General features: G+C 56.2%; 1 protein-coding gene across 4 annotated transcripts; it reads right to left on the bottom strand.

Moving 5' to 3' along the window:
* Positions 1 to 1,361: 1,361 nt before the first annotated feature.
* On the bottom strand, positions 1,362 to 17,916 carry LOC104330574 (BPI fold-containing family B member 4). 4 transcript variants are annotated; one of them, XM_075438359.1, is made up of 18 exons: positions 15,442 to 17,916; positions 14,544 to 14,730; positions 13,688 to 14,269; positions 12,932 to 13,061; positions 11,914 to 12,028; positions 11,288 to 11,392; positions 10,878 to 11,033; positions 9,381 to 9,444; positions 8,926 to 8,989; positions 8,118 to 8,209; positions 6,427 to 6,600; positions 5,599 to 5,652; positions 4,793 to 4,960; positions 4,614 to 4,681; positions 3,426 to 3,468; positions 2,831 to 2,894; positions 2,370 to 2,446; positions 1,362 to 1,777 (listed from the first exon to the last, which is right to left on the bottom strand). In XM_075438359.1, exons 3-18 carry the CDS (start codon positions 13,691 to 13,693, stop codon positions 1,754 to 1,756), a joined length of 1,404 nt encoding a protein of 467 aa, XP_075294474.1. In that variant the 5' UTR covers positions 13,694 to 14,269; positions 14,544 to 14,730; positions 15,442 to 17,916; the 3' UTR covers positions 1,362 to 1,753. The 4 variants fall into 4 exon arrangements, with proteins under 4 accessions (XP_075294474.1, XP_075294475.1, XP_075294473.1 ...); XM_075438360.1 differs by having other exon boundaries at positions 15,966 to 17,916; XM_075438358.1 differs by having other exon boundaries at positions 14,544 to 17,122; positions 17,614 to 17,916.
* Positions 17,917 to 20,613: the final 2,697 nt, after the last annotated feature.

The raw sequence follows: 20,613 nt of genomic DNA, 5'->3' as shown, positions 1-20,613 counted from the left end.
GAGCTGTGAGCGCTCCGGCCGTGCGGCTGCCAGTGCCGGTCACCGGGGCTGTGTGTCCTGCCCACCGGGCCACAGAGCTCCCCGAAACCCCGCTCTGCCAGTGCCGTGGCCGTACCGGCATCAGAGAGCTGGAGCCGCGGGCTCTGAAGTTCCCGACAGTCCGCGGCGTTCCTCTTGTTCACCCCTCGCATCGCAGAGACTCCTCACCCGCGTGGCTCTGCTGGTGCTGGGTCTGCCCGCAGCACGCTGCTCAAGCGGGGAGCCCCGTCACCAGCTGAGAGCATCGTTTCTGCCCAGAGCAGGGCAAGGACTGTGTTACCAGCAGCTGAACGGCCTCTGGAGAGCACGGTCCCACCGGCACCGTCAGCCTGCACGGGGCTGGGAACCAAAGGAGCTCTTTGGACTCGCCGAAACACCAGTCTGCAGCGTTACCGGGTGCTTCAACCCACCCAGACCCCTCCTGCCGCGACACAAGACATGCCAGCCCGCGGGGTGACAGTGCCCAACGCCAGGTTTGCCGTCTGGCACAGCACGGGAGAGCTCCGGGCGGTTTGGGTGAACTGGGACTGCCCGTGGGTCCAGCGCATCCTCCGCTCTGCTCGGTGATTCCTCTGCAGCGTCTCACGGTGATGCTGGAAATGAATGCAGCAGCCCAGGGCTTTGGCCCGGCAGATATTGAACCATTCCTACCTTCAGGCTGGAATGCAGCAGAGGGTGTTGCCCTGCCCGCTACCTGCCCGGTGCTGGGCTGCTGCTGCATGTCACCCCTGCTTTAGCAGTGACATGCCACCACCAGCCTGGGGACGCCAGCACTGAATAACGCACCAGTAACAGCGTCTAGTGCTGGGAGAGGCAGGTGTCTGAAAGGCCATTTAAGACCTCAGATTTATTTATTTTCTACCCCGAATCGTTTGTTTTTCTGAAATCAAAAAAGCCTGAATTCTTTTCCCTGGGACATCGAGAGCCCAGCGGACTGCACGCCCGTCTGAGCAGCCGTGGGCTGTTGCAGGCAGAGGGTTGTGCTCCGGTGTTCTCCCTTCAGATTCTACTAGGAACTGCTTCATGACCTTTGGAAAGGCGATGTCACTGACTTCTGCCTGGGGATTAGCAGCTGGTCAGCGGGTTACCCTCGCCAGGAGTAGCCACTGGATATCCAAGTGTTTTTAACTCAGGAAGTTTGAGTGGAGAAAGTTTTCAAATTGAAAACCAGAATATCGGTTGTCACAAAGGAACCAGATCCCATAGCAGGAGGCAGGACAGGTCCTCTCCCTGAGAAGGATCAGAAACCAGAACCTCATTCCAAGCACTAAAAAAAGTAGGAATGTTTATTAAAAGAGTTACATGATGAATGTGCCCTGAGCTCCCGCTCGGCACTTCATACCCCTCCCAGCGTGGATGGTGATGTTTCCTTAGAAACAAGTTCACTTTTTCATCATATCAAGAACAATTTTCCCTCAGAATGAATTTAACAATTCCGCTGCAGCATCACTTGCAACTGCTATAACGGTGATCCCCAAATCCTGCTAATTTCTCTGAATAAATATTTGTACACAGAGCTGCCCGTCGGGTTTTGGCTTATGCAAGCATCTCAGTACTCACATGTGCCAATTAACTTTAAAGTCTCTTCAATGTTACCAGGAATCTTGAATCAAGTTCAGAAAAGAAAAGTAGATAATGCCGGTCTGGATGCTCCATCCTCGCTGATCTTTCTTCCTCCTCCTCTGCCCTGAGAGACCTCCCCGCACTCCCCAGCTCACACGAGAATCGCCAGCAGGCCCTGGAGAAGCGCAAGGAGCGACGCAGCCACGTTACTGCCCGCCTTCGAGGGGTCCTGGTTCGCAGCAGCTCGGCAGCACCGCACAGCGAGCAGAAACCCTCCGGCAAACACCCTCGCGCCAGATTCGTAACAGGGAGGGCACAGCAGCCCTCGGGGAGCGTCGGAGAACGCCCCAGCTCCCCTGGGACATCTCCGGGATGCACAGGGCTGGGGTTCGGTGCAATTCAAGACACTGAACGATGCCACTCGAACGGGCTTGCCAGACCCCTTGGCCCCACACCAGAGCTGCTCTCACAGAGCTCCCCAGCAGAGAGAGGCAGCCTGGACGGGGGAGCTGCGACCACCCCAGAGGGGCTGAACACTGCTCGTTCCGCACCTGGCTTGGTAACACTGGTGGGCACACTCGGCAGCGTTGTCTGTACCCGAGGGAGGTCAGATAGAGCAACCCTTTCTGGCCTTCCAAGGCTTAAAATCTATGGCTCTTGCACGTGAAACCGCCGCTGGCAGGGTCCTGCTGCAGGAGCCAGCTGCCAGGAACAGCCCCAGGGACCTAGAGGCATCGCGGGAGGAGATCGCCTTTCCGAACACTTACCCCTAGTATCCGGACATGCACCTTCAGTAAGGGGATGCCCAGCACGTTTGGCAGAGGGATGCCGATGCCCAGAGCAGCTGCAGGGGACAGAAAGGTCCTTACCCACTGCCGGAGGGGCGAGCCCAGCTCCCACCCCACGCTAAAGCTGCTCGCGGGGAGGGCGAAGGGAGCAGCGCTGCTCCGGGGGCACAGGCGACCGCAGCACCGCCACGCACGATGCGGTTTGGCTTTCCTCACATTCTCTGGCCCTAACCATTTCCAGGGCCCCTAGGACCGAAGCTGGGGTGGATGGTGTAAGAATAAGGATGAGACTTTCAACTACAGCCTCAAAACTGGGACTGCAGACCCTCTAATTGCTCCAGCTCTCCCGCTTTCAGTCAGGCAGACCCATCCCCCTCCCTTCCTCAGTCGAAGCACCCCGACGTTACAGCCGCCCGGTCACCGGTCACCGGTCACCGTACCGTTGAGAAGGGGCAGCAACAACTCCACCACCAGACTGCTGATGTGCGGCTTCAAGGTCGAGATCTGAACCAGAGAAGGAACAAAGGCGTGAGCGGCGCTGACGGGCACAGGACCGCAGCCAGCACAGCCCAGCACCGCGGCTGGGAGACAGCCAGTCCTCAGGACCGGGAGTCGCTGCCCACTGACGCAGCAGAAGGACAAATAGTTCCTCTTTTCTTTAAAGCAAATCTACTTTTCCTCCTTGATTTTCATTTGCTGCTTCCTTTGGGAAACCTTCTACCAGGTAAAACTCCTGCTGGAGCTCCGTGTAAGCTTTGCCCGAGCCAGGGTGAATAAACAAACAGACTTGAGGCTTTACCTTTGCATCACCAGAACAGGCAGAAGGAAAAAAAAAGGCAGGAAAAGAGGAATTGCTATGTCCTGCAAAGCAGAGCAGGTGACAACTGAGGCCACCAGCAGACGCAATCCTTCACAGCCAGGACACGTCACAGCATCACGCGGCGACCGCGTCTCCCTCCGTCCCCAGAGCCGCCGGGCACGGCACTCGGCCGCTCTGCGCGCCCAGCAAACCCTGGGCTGCTGCCAGAGACTTACATCACTGATGCCAACATCGGAAGACTCCAGGGAGAGGGAAATGCTGCAGGGAAAGGAAAGCAAACGGCACGTCAGAGGCCGAGGCACCTGGCAGAGCTCAGAGGCCACTGCCATGAGACCCCTGCCACCTCCCAGCGCGTGGGATCCCGGTGGGGCATCACCAGGGCATCCGTACAGGGATCACTGGACTGTAACACGAGCAGCAGGCACTGCCACGCTTGCAACAGGGAAAAGAAAATAGGAAAATAAAAGCTTGACCTAATTTTTATTTGCTTGTCGATGAAGCAGCACTGCAACGGGGTACATGCTAGCTCCTGGCTTCCCCTTCCCTCTCCTGTGCCCGGGTATTTATCCATCTTGGGAAAGGAGTCAGCTCCCGCCTAGCTGAGAGCAGAGCTTCTAGAAAAGTCATCCAGCCCGGATGTAAAGATCACGAGCTCTGGAGAACGCGCTGCAGCTCCTAATCTGTCATTGCAGTCGCACAACTCTCTCGGTAGCTAACATGTATGCTTTATTTCCACTTTGAATTTCTCTTTTCTACTTCTGCGGAATCTGGTTATATCTTTGTCTGTTGAATTAAAAGCTCTCTGATGCATTTCTATTCTCTATATCGCCGCATACAAGATATGCCAGTGCTGCTTCTAAATCTAGCTCTTTGACAAGCTAAATGGCTTGAAATCCTCAAACCTCTCACCGTTAGAAATGCTTTCCAATCTTTAATCACACCTCGACTGGCCTTAACGGCAGTACTTCCCTTTGCTCCTGTGTCACTCATGTCCAATGTCAGACACTTCAGCCTAATGCCCAGCATCCAAGTCAAGCTGACAGTCTTGCAATTATTCAGGTTACCTCGCTTCTCCTTGATATCAAACTGACATGGACTGTTCCTCCAGTCTCCTGGAACTGTCCCACTGCTGCAGTGTCTCCTGAACGTCACCAATACCTGTCCACCTTGCGCTGTCAGCCAGCTGTGAAACTCTCAGGAGCGTCCCTGATGCGTTGCAGCCCCTCCTGTGGCCCCGCTCTCTGCTGGCCACTGCTCCCCAGAAAACTAAACCTGTACCCTGAGCTCAGGGACAGCCGGAGTTTCCCGGTATGGCTGAAGAGCCAGGGCTGTCCCAGGGGAGCGAAGGGACTGGGGGTGCAGCAGGGTCTGCACCCATCACCCCTGCTGCAGGGAGAGCCTACCTGCCCAGGGACAAGCCCAGCACCAGTCTGCCTCCAGCAATCGACACGCCAACGTCTAGATTGAGGTTCTGCAAGCAGAGAGGGAGAGGATGAGCCTGTGGAAATGTCCCCATCCCGGCTGCCAGTCACTTGGCTGGCTGCACGCTTCACCCGTTTGAGGTCTTCACATGCACACTTACGGCCTGCAACAGCAGGAGGTTGAGGATGAGCCCATCTGAACCCTGGATGAACACCTGAATCGTCACCGCAAGCTGGACAGTGGCTTTGTTTTCTTCCAAGAGGATGAGCGGGTTCCCAGACAACGTTAGCTTAATGTTCAGTGGACTGGTCCCAAGGCAGGTGGAGCACTGTGGGGATTGGGGATGCATGGAGGTGGCTACCCATACCCCACACGCTGTCCAGACCAGAATCCCACAGTCCTGGAACGCTGTGGGACCTCCCCCAAGGTCACACAGACCTCGGACAAGCCAAATTTACAGAGCAAATAGGTCCAGCAGCACGAGTCGGCACTCTTTGCTGAGGGCAGTGAGGGGTTGAGTAAGCAAAGGTGGACAGGCAGGGGGCTGTGGCTGTAAGAGGGTGCCCGTGGTGCCCTGGAAATGGGAGATGCTGGACATTTATCATCTCTTTCTGCCAACGGCTGTGAGCTGCAAGAGAAGACGTTCCCCTGCTTAGGGAGTGGGAGAAGGTAGGCTACAGCCGATGGCACACAGGAAAGCAGGCACCGTGCAGAGGCTGTCAAGGGTTGGGCACGAAGCTCCGGTCCCTTCACCTGCTCCCATCACCTGGACGGGCAGCAGGGCAGCCTCGAGCTGTGCTGGCACGGTTCGGCCATGGTGCATGCTCAGTATGGGCAAGAGGAGGGGAGCAGAAGACCGGAGACCTTTTGGAGCAGTGTGCTGGCACATCCAGGTGCATCACTTGGACGTCCTCGGACCTGGCGAGGTGTACAGACACCAGCAAAGCGCCAGCAAAGGCCACTCACCTCAGCAGGAAGAAGGGTCGCGATGGCTTCTTGCAGCTGGCTGGCACCAGAGAACTGTTGGAATAAAAGCACAAGCAGCCCGGATGGGCGCTCCAGCCAATTTCAGCAACACCCATGCTGCTGGGGTCACCCCTCTTCCGCCTGTGTCCCTGTCCCCAGCCAGCTTCTTCGCAGTCCCGGGGCCAGTCCCCGAGCCCTCATCCACTCGCGGTCCCCAGCGCAGCCACGGGCAGCCCAGCCGCACGCAGACCTACGTTACAGCAGCACCCCGAGCCCTCCACCACCGCTCCCCAGCTGCCCGGCCAATTCCCAGGCAGTCGTTCTGGTGAGAGCAACCAGCAGCGGAAGATGTAACCCAGAGACCCTCAACGTCTTCCAGCGTGTGGACCCCTGACATTTCCCAGTGGAGGTACAGATCGGAGGTGCAGAAAATGCGTGCACCAGAGAATCGCATTGCATCTACGAAGTTGCTTTTCCCAGCAGCATTTTAAAGACCTCTTGAAACACTTTACGGAACCCCAGGAGCCCATGGCATAACCAGCACACAGCTGGTTTCAGCAGGGATCCCTGGGGGTGCCCCTGCAGAGCCGAGAGCGGCTGAGCGTTGCACGTGCTATCATCACTTTCCGAAATGAGCGGTAAGGACGCAGCGCTGGGGCTGCAGCACCCGCAGGCGAACGCGTGCACGGGCCCCAGCCCGGCTGCGGCTGGGTGTGCAGGCTGGGGATGCCGTGCACAGCCCGGCTGCTCCCTGAGCCAAGCCGAGGTCCGGCTGGTGCACGTCCCAGATCACCTCCCCGGCGCGACACACGGTGCCGCTGCACTCACAGCTCCTGGCGTGCAGGTGAAGTTCTGCGACGGCATCTGGAGCAGCAGGGACAGGACCGAGTTCAGAAAGCTCGGCCGCATTCCCATGACCATAAGGTTGTCCAGCAGCGGAGGCAAAGTGGAAGGGGACGAGTCGTGGGGGATGATGCTGCCTCCCACCCGCTTCACCGCACCCTGTGAAGAGAGGTGACGCGGGCGTTAAACCCTTCCTTCAAAGCCACGAGGCATGCCCAGATCCTCGAGACGGAGAGCGCAGCGTCTGTGCCGCCTGACACAGCCCTCCTCTCGCCAGCAGCTTCGGGAGAGCCTTGGACAGGGAGCAATTCCCTCCGCATTCCATAGACGAAAGGAGCTGATAAAGGCCAGAGAGCGTAACTGAGGCCTTCTTAGCCAATAACTCGCTTCATCCAAACTTTTTGCTTCACTTCATCCTTGAGATTTCACCCCCAGAGCAAACGAGCGGCGAAGGCGCTGCCAGCCCGGGGGTCCCAGCCGGGCGTGAGCCTTCCTCGGGCTCCAGCAGAAGCTTGCACCGACACCACCCGCCTGCTGAGGAGACCAGCTCCGACCATCTGGGCTCACAGAATCACAGAATCACAGAATAGTAGGGGTTGGAAGGGACCTCTGTGGGTCATCTAGTCCAACCCCCCTGCCCAAGCAGGGTCACCCAGAGCAGGCTGCACAGGACCCCGTCCAGGCGGGGCTGGAATATCTCCAGAGAAGGAGACTCCACAACCTCCCTGGGCAGCCTGTTCCAGTGCTCCGTCACCCTCAGAGGGAAGAAGTTCTTCCTCATGTTCAGACAGAACTTCCTGTGCCTCAGTTTGTGCCTGTTGCCCCTTGTCCTGTCACTGGGCGCCACTGAAAAGAGTCTGGCCCCGTCCTCCTGACCCCCACCCTTCAGATATTTGTAGGCATTTCTAAGGTCCCCTCGCAGCCTTCTCTTCTCCAGGCTGAACAAGCCCAGTTCCCTCAACCTCTCCTCGTAGGGGAGATGCTCCAGTCCCCTCACCATCCTCGTAGCCCTCCGCTGGACTCTCTCCAGTAGCTCCTCATCTTTCTTGAACTGAGGAGCTCAGCGGGGGCAAAGGCCAACCCGGGTGAAGCATCTGCACTAAAGCAGGAGCAGCAGCGCTGACGGCACCGGCTGCAGTGTTCGTCGTTAGCCCTGGCTGTTCTTTATTGCTTATGTCCCAGCTGCTCCTCACCAGCCACCTTCTCTTATTTAAGCTCTCCTGTTTGAAAGCACTGTTTGGTTTTTGCCATTTTCTTTGGGTTTTTTCCCCCAGGGAGACAGAAGTAAAAACTACATCCATCAGCTTGGTTCAGCACTCACCCACCACGGAGACTGAACAGCAAAGGCCAAAAGCAGCAGCGCCCAGGCTGCAGGCAGGGCGAGGAAGAGGAGGAAAGCTGCTCACCCCAGCAGTCACACACAGCAGATACGCGGTCTCGGGAGAAGTTTGCCAACAGAGCAGAAGAGGGCTTGCAGAAAAGCACAGTCACTTCGTGGTGACTCGGGTAAGGATCTAGCTGTCTAGCTAGCGTTTCCAGAACACGTCGTCAGCCCAGCTCCTCCATGGGGTTGTACCGGGAGAAGACGACTGCTCCCGTGGGATGAGGGTGCAGAGCCTGACAGGCACCACGCCGCAGTCCTGCTCGCAGGGTCCCGCTGCCCGGTGTGAACTTACGTCTAGATCCATCCCAAGGAACGAGCCAGAGGTGAACGGGAGGCTGGCCAGCTGGTAGTGAATGGTTCCTGCCGCACCGACCGGGATCACAGCTTCACGGAGATAAAAATATTGTTACAACATCAGGACAGCAGCAGCAACACGAACCCCCCCGACCCCGCAAGCCCCCCGCCAGACCTCACACCCACAACCAGTTCCCAAGCGTTCAGTGCTGTGGGATGCTTGCTGCTGCTCAAAACAGCCAAAACACCCCCACAGAATCACAGAATCACAGAATCACAGAATCACAGAATCACAGAATAGTAGGGGTTGGAAGGGACCTCTGTGGGTCATCTAGTCCAACCCCCCTGCCGAAGCAGGGTCACCCAGAGCAGGCTGCACAGGACCCCGTCCAGGCGGGTCTTGAATATCTCCAGAGAAGGAGACTCCACAACCTCCCTGGGCAGCCTGGGCCAGGGCTCCGTCACCCTCAGAGGGAAGAAGTTCTTCCTCATGTTCAGACGGAACTTCCTGTGCCTCAGTTTGTGCCCCCAAATTCAGCTTTGTAGGGTCTGCCTTTAGAACACAGCCCAAAGAGAGCAGCAAAGACACGGAGCTAAACCCGAGGGCGGCGTGTAAAGATGGCGTCCGGAGGCGCAGGTGCGAGCAGTCCTCTTCGCCTGCTCGGGTGCGAATCCCAGGCTCGGTCGCAGCCCTGCCCCAGCGCAGCTCCTCCCGGGTGCTGCTGGGCTGGAGCTGGGAAAGGGACCTCCCGCCGCAGGATGGCAGGGAACACGAGGCAGCACCCGATGCTCCGCGAGAAGCCTACCGTTGAGCGTGCTCAGGAGCTGGATGTTCACATGGTTGATGACGATACCAACTACTGGACACAGCTGCAACACAAAACAGAAACGTGACCGCTCGAGCCCCCTCGCCACCCCTCTGCAGGGAGCCTGCCCAGACCCGCTCCTTTCCAGCTAAATCCCCAGGGAAAACGGGCTGCGCGGCATCAGGCGGCAGCTGGGATGCTGTGAAGGACCTGGGGCAGGGGAGCGTCCCTGGAGCGGTGGAACCGCACCGAAGGGGACTGCTCTGATCTGGGGGACACTTGGGGCACCGGTCTGCAGGCAGGACCCGGCTGGCAGCAGCCAACCCTGCCGACCGGCACGCGCCGTGACGCCGGGAAGCAGCACAGAGACAGTGCAGCTCGTGGTGACCTCGTAACGTGGAGTTCCTGATGTTTCTGTGTTTCAGCCATGAAAGGAGGGCGACCTTCAGGCTTACCAAGCCGGGCAGAGTCGCTGTCAGCTGGGTAAGCACTATGTCATCTACTGATAGTGACAGCAAGCTGGAAAGAAAAGAGAAAAACTCCCCATCACTACAAGCACAGCTCCAGGGCAGGAGACCAAAGGATCTCCAGCCCCTGTGTTACACACTGCCCGGTCCCCAGCCGTCCCTTCAGGGACACCACTGCAGCGAGTCCCGGCAAGAGCAGGGGCTGTGCAGAAGGCGGGGAGGGCGAGGGGCTGCTGGCCTCGCCGAGGGCAGGATTGGGCTGAGGGCATCAGCACTTGGGGTGTGCAGACATCATGGCATGACAGGAGCGAGCCCCTCGCAGTGTAACCCAGGTTGGGTCGTCTCCCTCTGGTATTTACGTCAGTGCCGTGGTGAAGGGGAGGTGGAGTTGTTATGAGGTATGTCCATGCTAGTTCTGGGAAACAAACAATTTACATGTGGAAGAACGAGGAGAAATCTGGTGTGTAACTTTTCAACACTGCTGTTAAATAGCTCACTCTGGGATGTGTGCAGGCAGCGCAGAGCCATTTACTTCTGATAATCAATATATTTCTGGCCTGTCGAGTTAAAACATGCAGCAGCACACTGTGCAAGCCACAGACAGCAGGAACTCGTACTGCATCTTGTTATTTATGCTCAGGTTCTGCCTATAGACACTTCTGAGGAACTGTACGAGGTCAGCCGCGCACATCCCCGCTCCCCCCTACCCACAGGGAGCTCGATTCCTGCTCCCCATCGCTTTAATCCTGCTCAAACGGAAAATATGACCCCCAGAGCGGGTGAGTCGTGTTCCTCTGTTCACTCACACAGTCGCTTTCAAAGCAGCTGCTGCACTGATTGAAATATAATGCATAATGAAAAAATTAATTAGGAGAAATTCAACGAACCTGAAAAGTGAGTAATTCAAAAGCAATAAAAGAAAATATTTCCCCACGATCAATTTACTGTTGCATTCATCAATACAGGCAGCAAATTCTTTCTGCCAAGAATTTAATAAGACTGAGCAAGAGATGGGACTTCTGCATGGAATTACACAGACCACAGCGGGCAGAGCAAAAGCCCGGCATCCTGCTGCGGCAGCAGCTAAAGGCAGAGTGCTGGTGCCGCACGGGTAGCGGTACAAAACCAGGGCAAGCAACGGTGCCGTTCTCCTAGCACACTCCCTGCCTTCTTACTCCCACCCTTTGGACACCAATTCACAAGCTAAGATCACTGAAAGTGCACTGGAAGAGGTACCAGACCTCACACTTCAGATCTTGACATTTCCACGGACAAACAGGACAAATTAACCCTCGTCTTCCAAGAACCAATTTTTTTGTCAGTCCCACTGAAGCAACTGCCTTGGCAACGGGAAGGAAACTGCTTTCCCTGAGACCCAGCTCCGCGTCAGCTGAGCCCCGTCTGTGTCCTGGCAGACTGTCTGGATCGTTGGGTAAAGAGCAGAGGATCGCAGGCAACGGAAGACGTAAACCTACAGACACTCACCCAGCCAGGAGGTTGATCTTGATGGCCCCGAGAACGCAGAGGCAGTCTTCAATGACGACCTGGACCGTGCCCGACTCAAAGTTTGTGCATTTAATGTTTGCAGTGATTCTCACGTCCACTAAGATACTAATTAGGTCTGAAAGGAGGCCAACCAAGCTGAAAAAAAGTAAACAGGTTGAAGATATTTCATCTCTCAGCCACTAACCAGAGAAACTCGGCAAATCCAGAGCAGCAAACCTCCCCTCCATCTCCTGCCACTCATCACAAATGCCACAAGCCATCTTTTGCTGCCTGTTCTGCTGTGACTTTACTATAGGTAAGAAAAACCCTAAAAGATTCAAAACATCACACAAGAGGAAGCCTGCAGACAGGGGTTTCCCTTAACAGCCTCCGTGAAGCGCCACACTCACCAGTTGCCCCTGAGCTCCAGCTTGGCGGTGATGATCATCTGGACTCCGATTCCTGGCAGCAGCGACACGGACAGCCTGGGGACCCGAACCTCGGCGAGGTGTAGGCTGCAAACAACAGCAGAAGCTGGCACAGATTAAAAGCATCTTCTAGCAGCTGAGCGGCTGCACGCCCTGAGGAACCCACAGCGCCCACACGGCCACGGCCACCTCCAGCTGGAGGCAGGAGTGTTATAAGCAAGAGATGCCAGCTCCAGGATGAGAGACAGAGTCTGCAGCTGAAACCCAAAAGAAGGTAACCTAGAATCAGACTGGGGTGGAAGCCAACTTTACAGAGCAGTCCGTTTTTTCTCTCTGTGGCACTTTCTTCCCTCCCTCAGTGCCATCAAGGATCTCAGACATCAGCAGCAGCACCAAAGCCATCATTCTGCCTCTCCACCCACAACCTGCAGTGCTTTCACCATCCACCTTGCTACCACAGAGGAAACATTTGTCAGGCCAGAGTTTCAGCATCAAAATAAAATGAGGATAACTACTTGGGCCAGGCAGGCCAGCTGCAGCTCAGCTTCTGCTCCTTCGGAATTGCTGGTCAAGGTGCACTCACAAAGAAGCCCTCGCTCTCCACTTACCCGGTGATGCTGGTGGGGGAGCTCAGCAGACCCTCTCCACCCATGATGTTTGGGACCACGAGGCCCTGCAGGTGCTGCTGGAGAAGTCCGTTTTGAAGTATGGCATCCGAGAGCACTGGAAAACATCGCGGCGTGAGGACGGGCACCTGCAGCAACCAGCTCTCTCCACTCGGTCAGACCTGTCCTGGCAAAGGCGTCCCACACAGAGCCCCACCTCTCCCCAAAACCCCTGATGAAGGCATCGGCAGCCTCAGTGCAACCGAATCACACAGGGGATGATGTTTTACAGCGTGCGCTGAACCAAAGCTGCCCGGAGTGAATTAACCAGGAGGGGTAGCGGTGGAGAGCAATCCATACCTCTGACCTAAAGACTACCGTGCCATTATGCCCTTCCAGAAATCCCAGGATCCCAGCATGGCAGGGGTGGAGGGGACCTCTGGGGATCCCCCAGCCCAACCCCCTGCCGAAGCAGGGTCACCCAGCGCAGGCTGCACAGCACCGCGGTCCGGGTAGTACAATACACAATACATATCATACTGACAACAGCAAACCCCTCAGTGGGAGCTGTGCTTCAGCTCACAGCTTGTTTCCCATTTGTAAAGGGGTCTGTTTGGGTTTGTGGTTGATTGGGTTTTCTTTAAACAGAAGCAACTTGAAACAGGCCTCTTTTTTTTTTTTTCTAGAGTATTGCAAATATTAACACAGCCGCTACACGTCACAGCAGATGTTTGCCAAATATCAGCTGCTCCAATCTGGAAGTGAGAAACTGAGACAAAAAGGAGAAATAACCCAGCTGTAGCCCTGAAATTCTGTATGGCTGTTTGGTGCAAAACGTGTCCCAGTTCTGGAGCAGAGATTTCCCTGACCTGTAAAACCAGCAATGGCTGTCAGACGCTCCACGCGAAGTCTGCAGCCCTCAGGAACTATAAAATGCAGATCAAGACGCTCAGGAGGTTTTACTCCACATCACAGCCCCACGTAGCTTTCAGAATAAACATAACTCATGTTTTCTCGTTACCTTTCTGCATCGCCGCGGGACTGACGGCACAGGACAGACCAGACAAGACTTCTTGGGAGGGTGAGAGGAGGCCACAGAAAAAGACGATTCCAAAAAGCTTCAACATCGTCAGCTCCAGAAGACTCCGCTGCTGGCAAGACAGACACCCGAGTGAAAAGTGGGGGAAGAGCCTCTAAGAAGAGATCCCAGTGTCTTTACAAGGAAAGAGGTCGAGCGAGAAATCCCTCTTCAACTCTTTACCGAGCTGAAGTCAGGCTCTGCTCGAGCCTGGGGCAGCAGGACCTTGTTCACGTCCACACAAGCGGAGGGGCTTCAAGTGTGGGTCAATAAAAGCCCTTTCCTTGTCCCTTGTGACTGCCCCAAACATTCCACATGTTCACTGAAAAGAAAGCCCAACTGCTTTTCCCCTGAACTGGTGTCTGAGCAAGCGTTCTTGCTGTACCCTCATGATGAAAAGTTGCCTGAGTTTTGATAGGTCTTTGCCAAGGGAAGCATCTGAGGATTATTCTTGTTCTTTCTAACTTTCAAAAGCAACAAACTAAAGCTCAAGTGATAAAAACAAGCTAACTATAAAGGTCTAAATAATAATTATTAACATAAATTTAATTATGAAATGACAGGCTTAGGCGGATGATGAGGAGCTTGGTGGACCAAAGCACCCGGCAGGCTGCGCGCATCCCTCCCAAGCTGCAAGGCTCTCCCTGCCACCCCGCAGCCCTCGCAGCCGGGGCTCCGAGGCACAGGCGATCTGATTACCTGCATCAGCTGCGGCCAGCTGGGAAGGGCGCTTGCGTCTGCTCGGGCTCTTCTGGAAGCTGTCGAGATTCTGCCTTGTTCTTCCTTTTTTTCCTGCAACTGAGATGGAAGGAGTTGGCCTTATATAAAAACTGTGTGCAGCCAGACACACCTTCTCCTGACAGCCTCCACATCCCACGAGCAGTCATCCCTCTACAGTCTTGCTCTTTGGAAGCAACACCCAGCTGCCACCTCTCTTGATTTATACGAGGTAACGTCACCGCTGACTTGACCGGTTGCCATTTCCCTCTGGATCACTCAGATGCCGCTTTTTCTCCCCCCAGTCGGTCTTCAAAAGGGTGCTCTGAGATGGTGGCCCATGGGATCCCCATGCGATGAGGAAAGCAACGTTTTAGGAAATCGGGAGAGGTGCTGAAGCATCTTCTTTTGGCAGGAGGCTGATGGGGCTCCCTGTACGGGCAGGCAGCGCACGGAGCACATGGGCACAGAGTCAAGGAGGCTTATGGTGGGCAATGAGCTGCTCTTCCCAGTCCCCAGGGAGTTGTGGGCCTGATAACGCTCATTCCTGTTTCCGATGCAACACTGGAAAAAGATTTTCTTGATAAAAAGCAACACGGAGAAGTTGCAGAAACCTGATAAATGTTGACTTTGTTAAGACCAAGCTTCAAACTGATTTCAGCTGTATCTGTAAAGGGTGGCACAAACTGACTGTAAAAAATGAAGTTGTAATGAAATGTATAAAGCCACCAATAAATATGATTTTTAATATCAATACTTATGCTACCTGAACAAACCGAGGGCAGCAGAAACGCGTAGTTCAAAGGAAAATCTCATCCCGCAGGGATGAAAATCTCACCCCTCAGCAGACGCCTTGGACGGGCTTCAAGGAAGTTTCCATTGTGCAGGGCCCTGGGAAGATCTTATCTGGGGACTTTGTTCGGGTCTGGTCACCCATGTTCGACAGGGATGGACTCAGGTGGAAACCATGCAGCAAAGGGCTGCCGAGACGGCCGGGAGACCGGAGAGGGGCTGGTGTGCTCAGCCTGGCGGAACAAAGACGAGCAGATATGATCGTCCTCGACGGAGAGGAGAGGCAGAGGCAGAGGCTGCTTGGACTGAGGGACGATGTTGGCACAGGAATAAACACCAGCCAATACGTTCGGGTTGAAGTTAGGGGAAAGCTGCTACCAGCACAGCGAGTTTCGGGCTAGCTTTCCCGTGGGAACACAGAAGGCAGTGAGAACAGCTTTAGGCTGCTCTTCGGTACTGCACAAGGTGTTTTCCTGCAGTAAGAGCAAAGTGCTCTCGCCAGGCAGGAAGCTCCTTCAGCACGTGCTTCCGAGGGCTCGGACTCTACACAGCAGCCCCCCACAGCCACGCTGTAGGAGCTCTTGTGTTATTTAGCACACAATCAGTGGGGATGGCACACGGTGTGCCGACAGCAGCTGGGTCCCAAGCACCCGGGATGGGCTCAGCCGCTCTGAGCAGGCTGGAGTGGCAGAGTGAAGTCAAAAATCGTCTTCCCCAGAACACGCAGCCCAGCTGCCCGTGACCGCAGGGCTTGGTCAGCGGGGAGAAGACGGGGAGCAACATGGGCTGCGAAGGGCAGAGCCTGGGGAGCGGGGTCCGTCCCGCAGCCGAGCCCCGGGCAGCCGGTCCCTCGCCAGCACATCCCACTGCCCACATCCGACCAGCAGCGCGAGTCCTGCTTTCCTCACTCCCTCCCCGGGTGCTGCAGGGTGATTTACACTTACTGGGTTTATTGCTGACTCCGCTGCTTGCCCCAGTGTGCTGTCACTGCCTGGGACAACCTATCCACTTTCTCCTTTTTTGTTCCCTGTCAAAGAGCCTCATCCAAATGCACAAGGCCAAGCAGTCACCACGCACGTCCACCCCGAAGTGTCCGGAGACCCTGCTCCAGCCATGCACACACTACAGGATCGCTGCTGAGCAGGTGCAGCAGTGGATTTCCAAGCGGCATCAGACGTGCCACCGCAGTGAGCACCCAAGTCGCTGCAGATGCACAACGTGGCGGCACGCACAGATCAGATCATCTCGCAGTTACACGGCGAGAGGCAGCCGGCCGTGGTGGTACCCGAGACGCACGTGTTGCACCACCAGCAGCGAGCAGAAGCTGTCAGGGAACAGCACATTTTCTACACAGCTGTAGATATTTCTTCTCGCTGTGCGAGCTTCTCTTGTTCAGTCATATCCTTTGGCTCTCTCACCCACCTATATTTCATTCTCTCCTTGCAGCAGTGATTTAGATATCACTTACCAGAAGGCTGAATTCAGTTCTGCAGTGACAAGGGAATATATATTAAAATGAAGCATTGCAAGAAATGCTGGCAGAGATTATCACAACACAAACGCTGGGAAGTGGCAAGGCTCCTGGAAAGACGAACCCCTGCAGAGCAAAGACACTCCAGAGCGGCCTCTGGCATTCTGAACTGCCCCGAGCTTGCAGCTTCGTGAGATGGCAGGTTAAACAGCAGCAGGAACCTTAGAAGAGTAATATTAAAGTAAACAAATACTATATTTTTCTTAAATATTATTAAATTCATGGATATTTTTTCTCTGATGTTCAGAACCCCAGAAGCTTAGGGAAAACTTAGGAGAACTGCATACATCTCAGACTCCAATGCTGAGCAACATCAAAGAATAAAAAAACAAGATAATTTTTCCATCACAATTTGAAGAACGCCACCACACTTTTATGACAAATGGGGGTTTTGAGACAGTCCAGAGGTTTGCAGGCTACAGAACACAACATTTCTTCCTTGTTTTGTGGCTAATAGAAAGAAGGAAGAATAACCTCAGCCTGTACAACTTCTTCAATGGGGAAATTGGAACACCTCATTAAGAATACAAGTAAACTGCATCCTGCCTCGAGGTGACAAATCTCACCCTGGCAGCACGGCTTGCACCCTGCGAGGGAGCTGCCTTGGACCAGCACCCGGGCTGCTCTCCGGCAGGGACACTCCAGCAGTCAGCGGCCGCTGCCGAAGGGATGCGGTGAACATCGACAGAAAGCAGCTTCCCTGGTGTCACCAAAGAGAGCGGCTCAAGAGAAAGGAGAAAGCACCCAGGTAGGAAAATGACCCTGCAAGCCTCCAACTAGATGAGGCTGCTCAAACAAGCCCGGGAAAACGAAGGGGGGAAGACGAAACGGGTTTTAGCCACCGACTGCGCCTGGGCTGTGGCCGTCCAGCCTGCTTCCCCCACAGCTGAAGCTCGGCACCTTCCTGGGGAATACGGCAGCGACGGCAGCGCAGTCGGTCGGCACGGCGGCAGGGCTGACGCTTCGGCCAGCCTGTGGGTCAGCCCAGCCCAGTCCGGAGGCTGGGAACGAAGGCCCAGCACGGTGTCACTTCACGCTGCGTTCGCTCTGCCTCTCTGCAAGCAGCCGTGCTCGGTGGAGGCTTTTGCCCACTCCTGTTGGTGAAATTGCTCAGAGAAGTGGAAGGAGAGAATCTCTCTCTCAACTCCCCAGTCCAGTGTAACTCGCTGAATTATGCCGACCAGCAACACTTCATTAACGAAGCATCTGCCTTTGTTACGTTACTGATGTTCTTGGTTGGTTTGGGATGGGTGAATCCTCCCAGAGCCATCCTCAAAAGCTAATTTCTAGCAACAGGATTTGCCAAAACACAAACTAAAATCTCCTAGAAAGGAGCTGGAGGGATTTAGTCAGAACTGCAGGAACCAAACCCTCCTCAAATTTTGGAACTGGACTGCAGCCCGGGATTGTCGGAAACCCACAATCCCCAGAGCCAGCTTTACAGTTGGTTTAGCAGCTTCCATTGTCAGCAGTCCACAGCGCAGAGCAGCTTAATTAATACCCATCAGTCTTTATAACAACAGCGAGCCCTGCCAGATCGATCCCAGGCTCGCACTGACCCAGGGCTGCTGCTGAGCGCACGTACCAGGGGCTCGTGGCGTGCTGTGCGTGGGCAGACGTCAAAAGCATCCTTTTCCAGATTTACCGGTGTCTGATCGCTCACCCGCGCAGTTTCCTACACAGAGAACTCGAGAAACAGCAGCGTGACCTCCGGGCAGGGCCCTGCGGAGAGCACGGGCAGGGAGAGCACGGGCAGGGAGAGCACGGGCAGGGAGAGCACGGGCAGGGAGAGCACGGGCAGGGAGAGCACGGGCAGGGAGAGCACGGGCAGGGAGAGCACGGGCAGGGAGAGCACGGGCAGGGAGAGCACGGGCAGGGAGAGCACGGGCAGGGAGAGCACGGGCAGGGAGAGCACGGGCAGGGAGAGCACGGGCAGGGAGAGCACGGGCAGGGAGAGCACGGGCAGGGAGAGCACGGGCAGGGAGAGCGGGGAGCGGAGCACGAGGCGCAGGGCAGTGCCTGCCAGAAGGAGCGAGAGCAGCAGCGCTGATTCCTGGATGCACCCGCGACGCCAAGCACGAACAGCACGGCGGAGTAAAATCGCTGCCATGAGAGCACAACAAATCAACGTCTCCAGGAGTTTTATAGACAGGAAAATTTCTGCTTCCAAATGCGAACTGAAGTAAAGCGAGCGTGACGTCGTCGGCCGCAGAGGAGGGACAAACTTCATCAGCCAGACACAATGTGATGAGCCACCGTGCAAAACCAGAGGCGCTTTGGCAGACGTGTCTTCGGGTGCCACCAAGACCCCCGAGCCCCCCAGCAAGGCTGGCAGCGGCGCTGGGGACCGAGCTGCGCCAGGCAGGGAGGTGGAGGCAGCCCCGCGACCCCCTCCCAGCTGCTTCGGGCAGGCGCGGCTTTCACCGAGCTTCCCGATATTCTGTCAGCGCCTGCCTGCCGTCGGCTGCCGAGACCGAGTCGAAGCCAAAGCGCTGCCCTGAGCATCTTTCCGGGCGGGCAGCTTGCAGCTTGATGTTCCCAGGTCTGGCACACTCCCGGTTTCCCCGGGGCACCGCTTCCCTGCCTGTGTGCTGCCCGGCACACGCCCGCAGGGACAGGGCAGCGGGGGTTTCTTGGTGATGCAGTGCGTACCTGCAAGTCAAATCTAGTCCCACATTTTAAACAAAAGAATCCCTTTGCTGCCTCCTTCCCATCACTTCCAATTACTTGCACCACGAGCGCTGTGAATGCCTCAATTCCTCCTCACTCTTCATTCTTCTCATTTATTTTGTGCCTTCCTTCCAGCCTGGAAAATGGATTTCTGTCCATTTCTTTGTCTCGGAAAGTGTCAGCACCGTGGTGCCAACAGACCTTTTAAATACAGACAGCTATTTCCATTCAACTGAAAGAGAGCAACACGGACTCAAACCCATGCTTCTGCCTTGCCTCAGGTTTGGGGAAGCTTCGCTTTACAAACAGCGAAGCCACACTGAGTGAAACTGTCCTTGATCGTCTCTATTAATCCCTGGGAAGAATTAACAGCAGCCTGATATTACACACATACATCTTCCATAAGTAAAGATTTCAGGCTTTCTAACTCATTCTCAGCTTCTAATAGAGCCTTGGCACGGTCTCTTCGGACACAGCAGCAGCACAGGCGGCAGAGTCAGTGCCGTGCGTTGTCCCGATGATCCTCAGGGGATCAGTCACAGCCCTGACGAGTACTCAGGGGGCTGGAGTCAGCATTATGTAAATAAACACCCATTTCTCAGAAGATACCAACTGCTCTCAAGAAACTGCAGCTGAAGCAAAAGAACAAGTTCATGTTAAACCACCCTTGCTAATAGGTTAATTATCCTGACGAGCAGAACCGAGGTCTAACTCACCCATCTGTTATTTCCCAGCCCAGTGTCCGTTGGTGCATGGATCCCGTCTCAGGGCAGAAGCCTCCAAACCCCATGGTGACACTGGAAGGAGGCAAAGAGGCGTTGGAGGAGACAAAACCCAGAGCAGGCTGGAAAGAGTGAAGAATACGGCCACGCTGGCAGGGCGGGCAGCTGTCCTGCCTCCGGGCCTTGTGCTTCAGCATCCCAAATCACGCCTACAGCTGGTGCAGGTAATTTTGAGCACCCATCCCTGCCCACCTCCTATGTTCTGCCTGGACAGGGTCCTGTGCAGCCTGCTGTAGGTGACCCTGCTTCGGCGGGGCGTTGGACTAGATGACCCACAGAGGTCCCTTCCAACCCCGACCATTCTGTGAGTGAGATGTCACAGGTCTCGTACACACCTTCCCTTGGCTCCTATGCTTCCAAACTGAAGAGCGATTTCAGTGCAAAAAATGGCTGAGGACCTCAGCTCTCAGAGTGAATGGGAGGGAGAAACAGCGACGTTTCCTCACCCCATGACGCAGGCAGTGCTGGGAGCCTGGAGCTAACCCCGGACCAGCGCCCATGCCTCCCAGACGTGGCAGCAAGCGGCTTTTGCCCCGGTGAGCTCTCCCCAGAGGCTGCTGGAATACACCCACACGCTGCAGCGAGCAGGAGCACAACGGAGGAGCCCCCGGGGACACGCCAGGAGCCGGGAAATGACCCGACGCACACCCGGCGAGGGGCTGACACGGCCGCAGCAGCCAGCGCCGGCGCCCAGGGGCGGAGCGGGCAGGCTCGAACCGGCGGCCCCGGGGCAGCGGGAGGCTCCGGGCGGCGCCGCTCGGGCCCGCGGCGCTGCGGGGGGGGCGGCGCGGCTTGGCTTGTACCGCCCCCTGCTGGCGGCGCGGCGGCGCAGCCTGGACCCGCGGCGGCTCCTCGGGGCAGGGACAGGAGCAAAGACCCCCCCGGGGCAGAGACCACCCCCCTCGGGGCAGGGACCCCCCACCGCCCCCAGCCCCGAGCTCTGGGCAGCACCCGCAGATGGGCAGGGGCGCGGTGCGGGGGCAGGGAGCTCACCTGCGGCCCGCTGCCCCTTGGCGCCGGCGTTGGCCCTGGGAGAGTGGGAACCCGGCACGAGGTGGTGGGGAACGTTAGGCAGGAAGCGATTCCAGAGCCACGCACGGGATAACGCTCTTCTGCAGCGACTCGCAGTCGGG

The sequence above is a fragment of the Opisthocomus hoazin genome, chromosome 18 (genome assembly GCF_030867145.1).
Source record: "Opisthocomus hoazin isolate bOpiHoa1 chromosome 18, bOpiHoa1.hap1, whole genome shotgun sequence".
Lineage (NCBI taxonomy): Eukaryota > Metazoa > Chordata > Aves > Opisthocomiformes > Opisthocomidae > Opisthocomus > Opisthocomus hoazin.
Note: the sequence above shows the minus strand (reverse complement) of the source record. Positions and strands in the feature narration are given on the sequence as shown.

Excerpts from the sequence above, each read along its gene's own strand:
- LOC104330574 (XM_075438359.1), bottom strand. Across the intron at positions 8,210-8,925 it reads GCTCCTGAGCACGCTCAACG|CTGTGATCCCGGTCGGTGCG; the intron begins GTAGGCTTCTCG and ends ATCTCCGTGAAG. Across the intron at positions 1,778-2,369 it reads TGCATGTCCGGATACTAGGG|GGCCTGCTGGCGATTCTCGT; the intron begins GTAAGTGTTCGG and ends GCGCTTCTCCAG.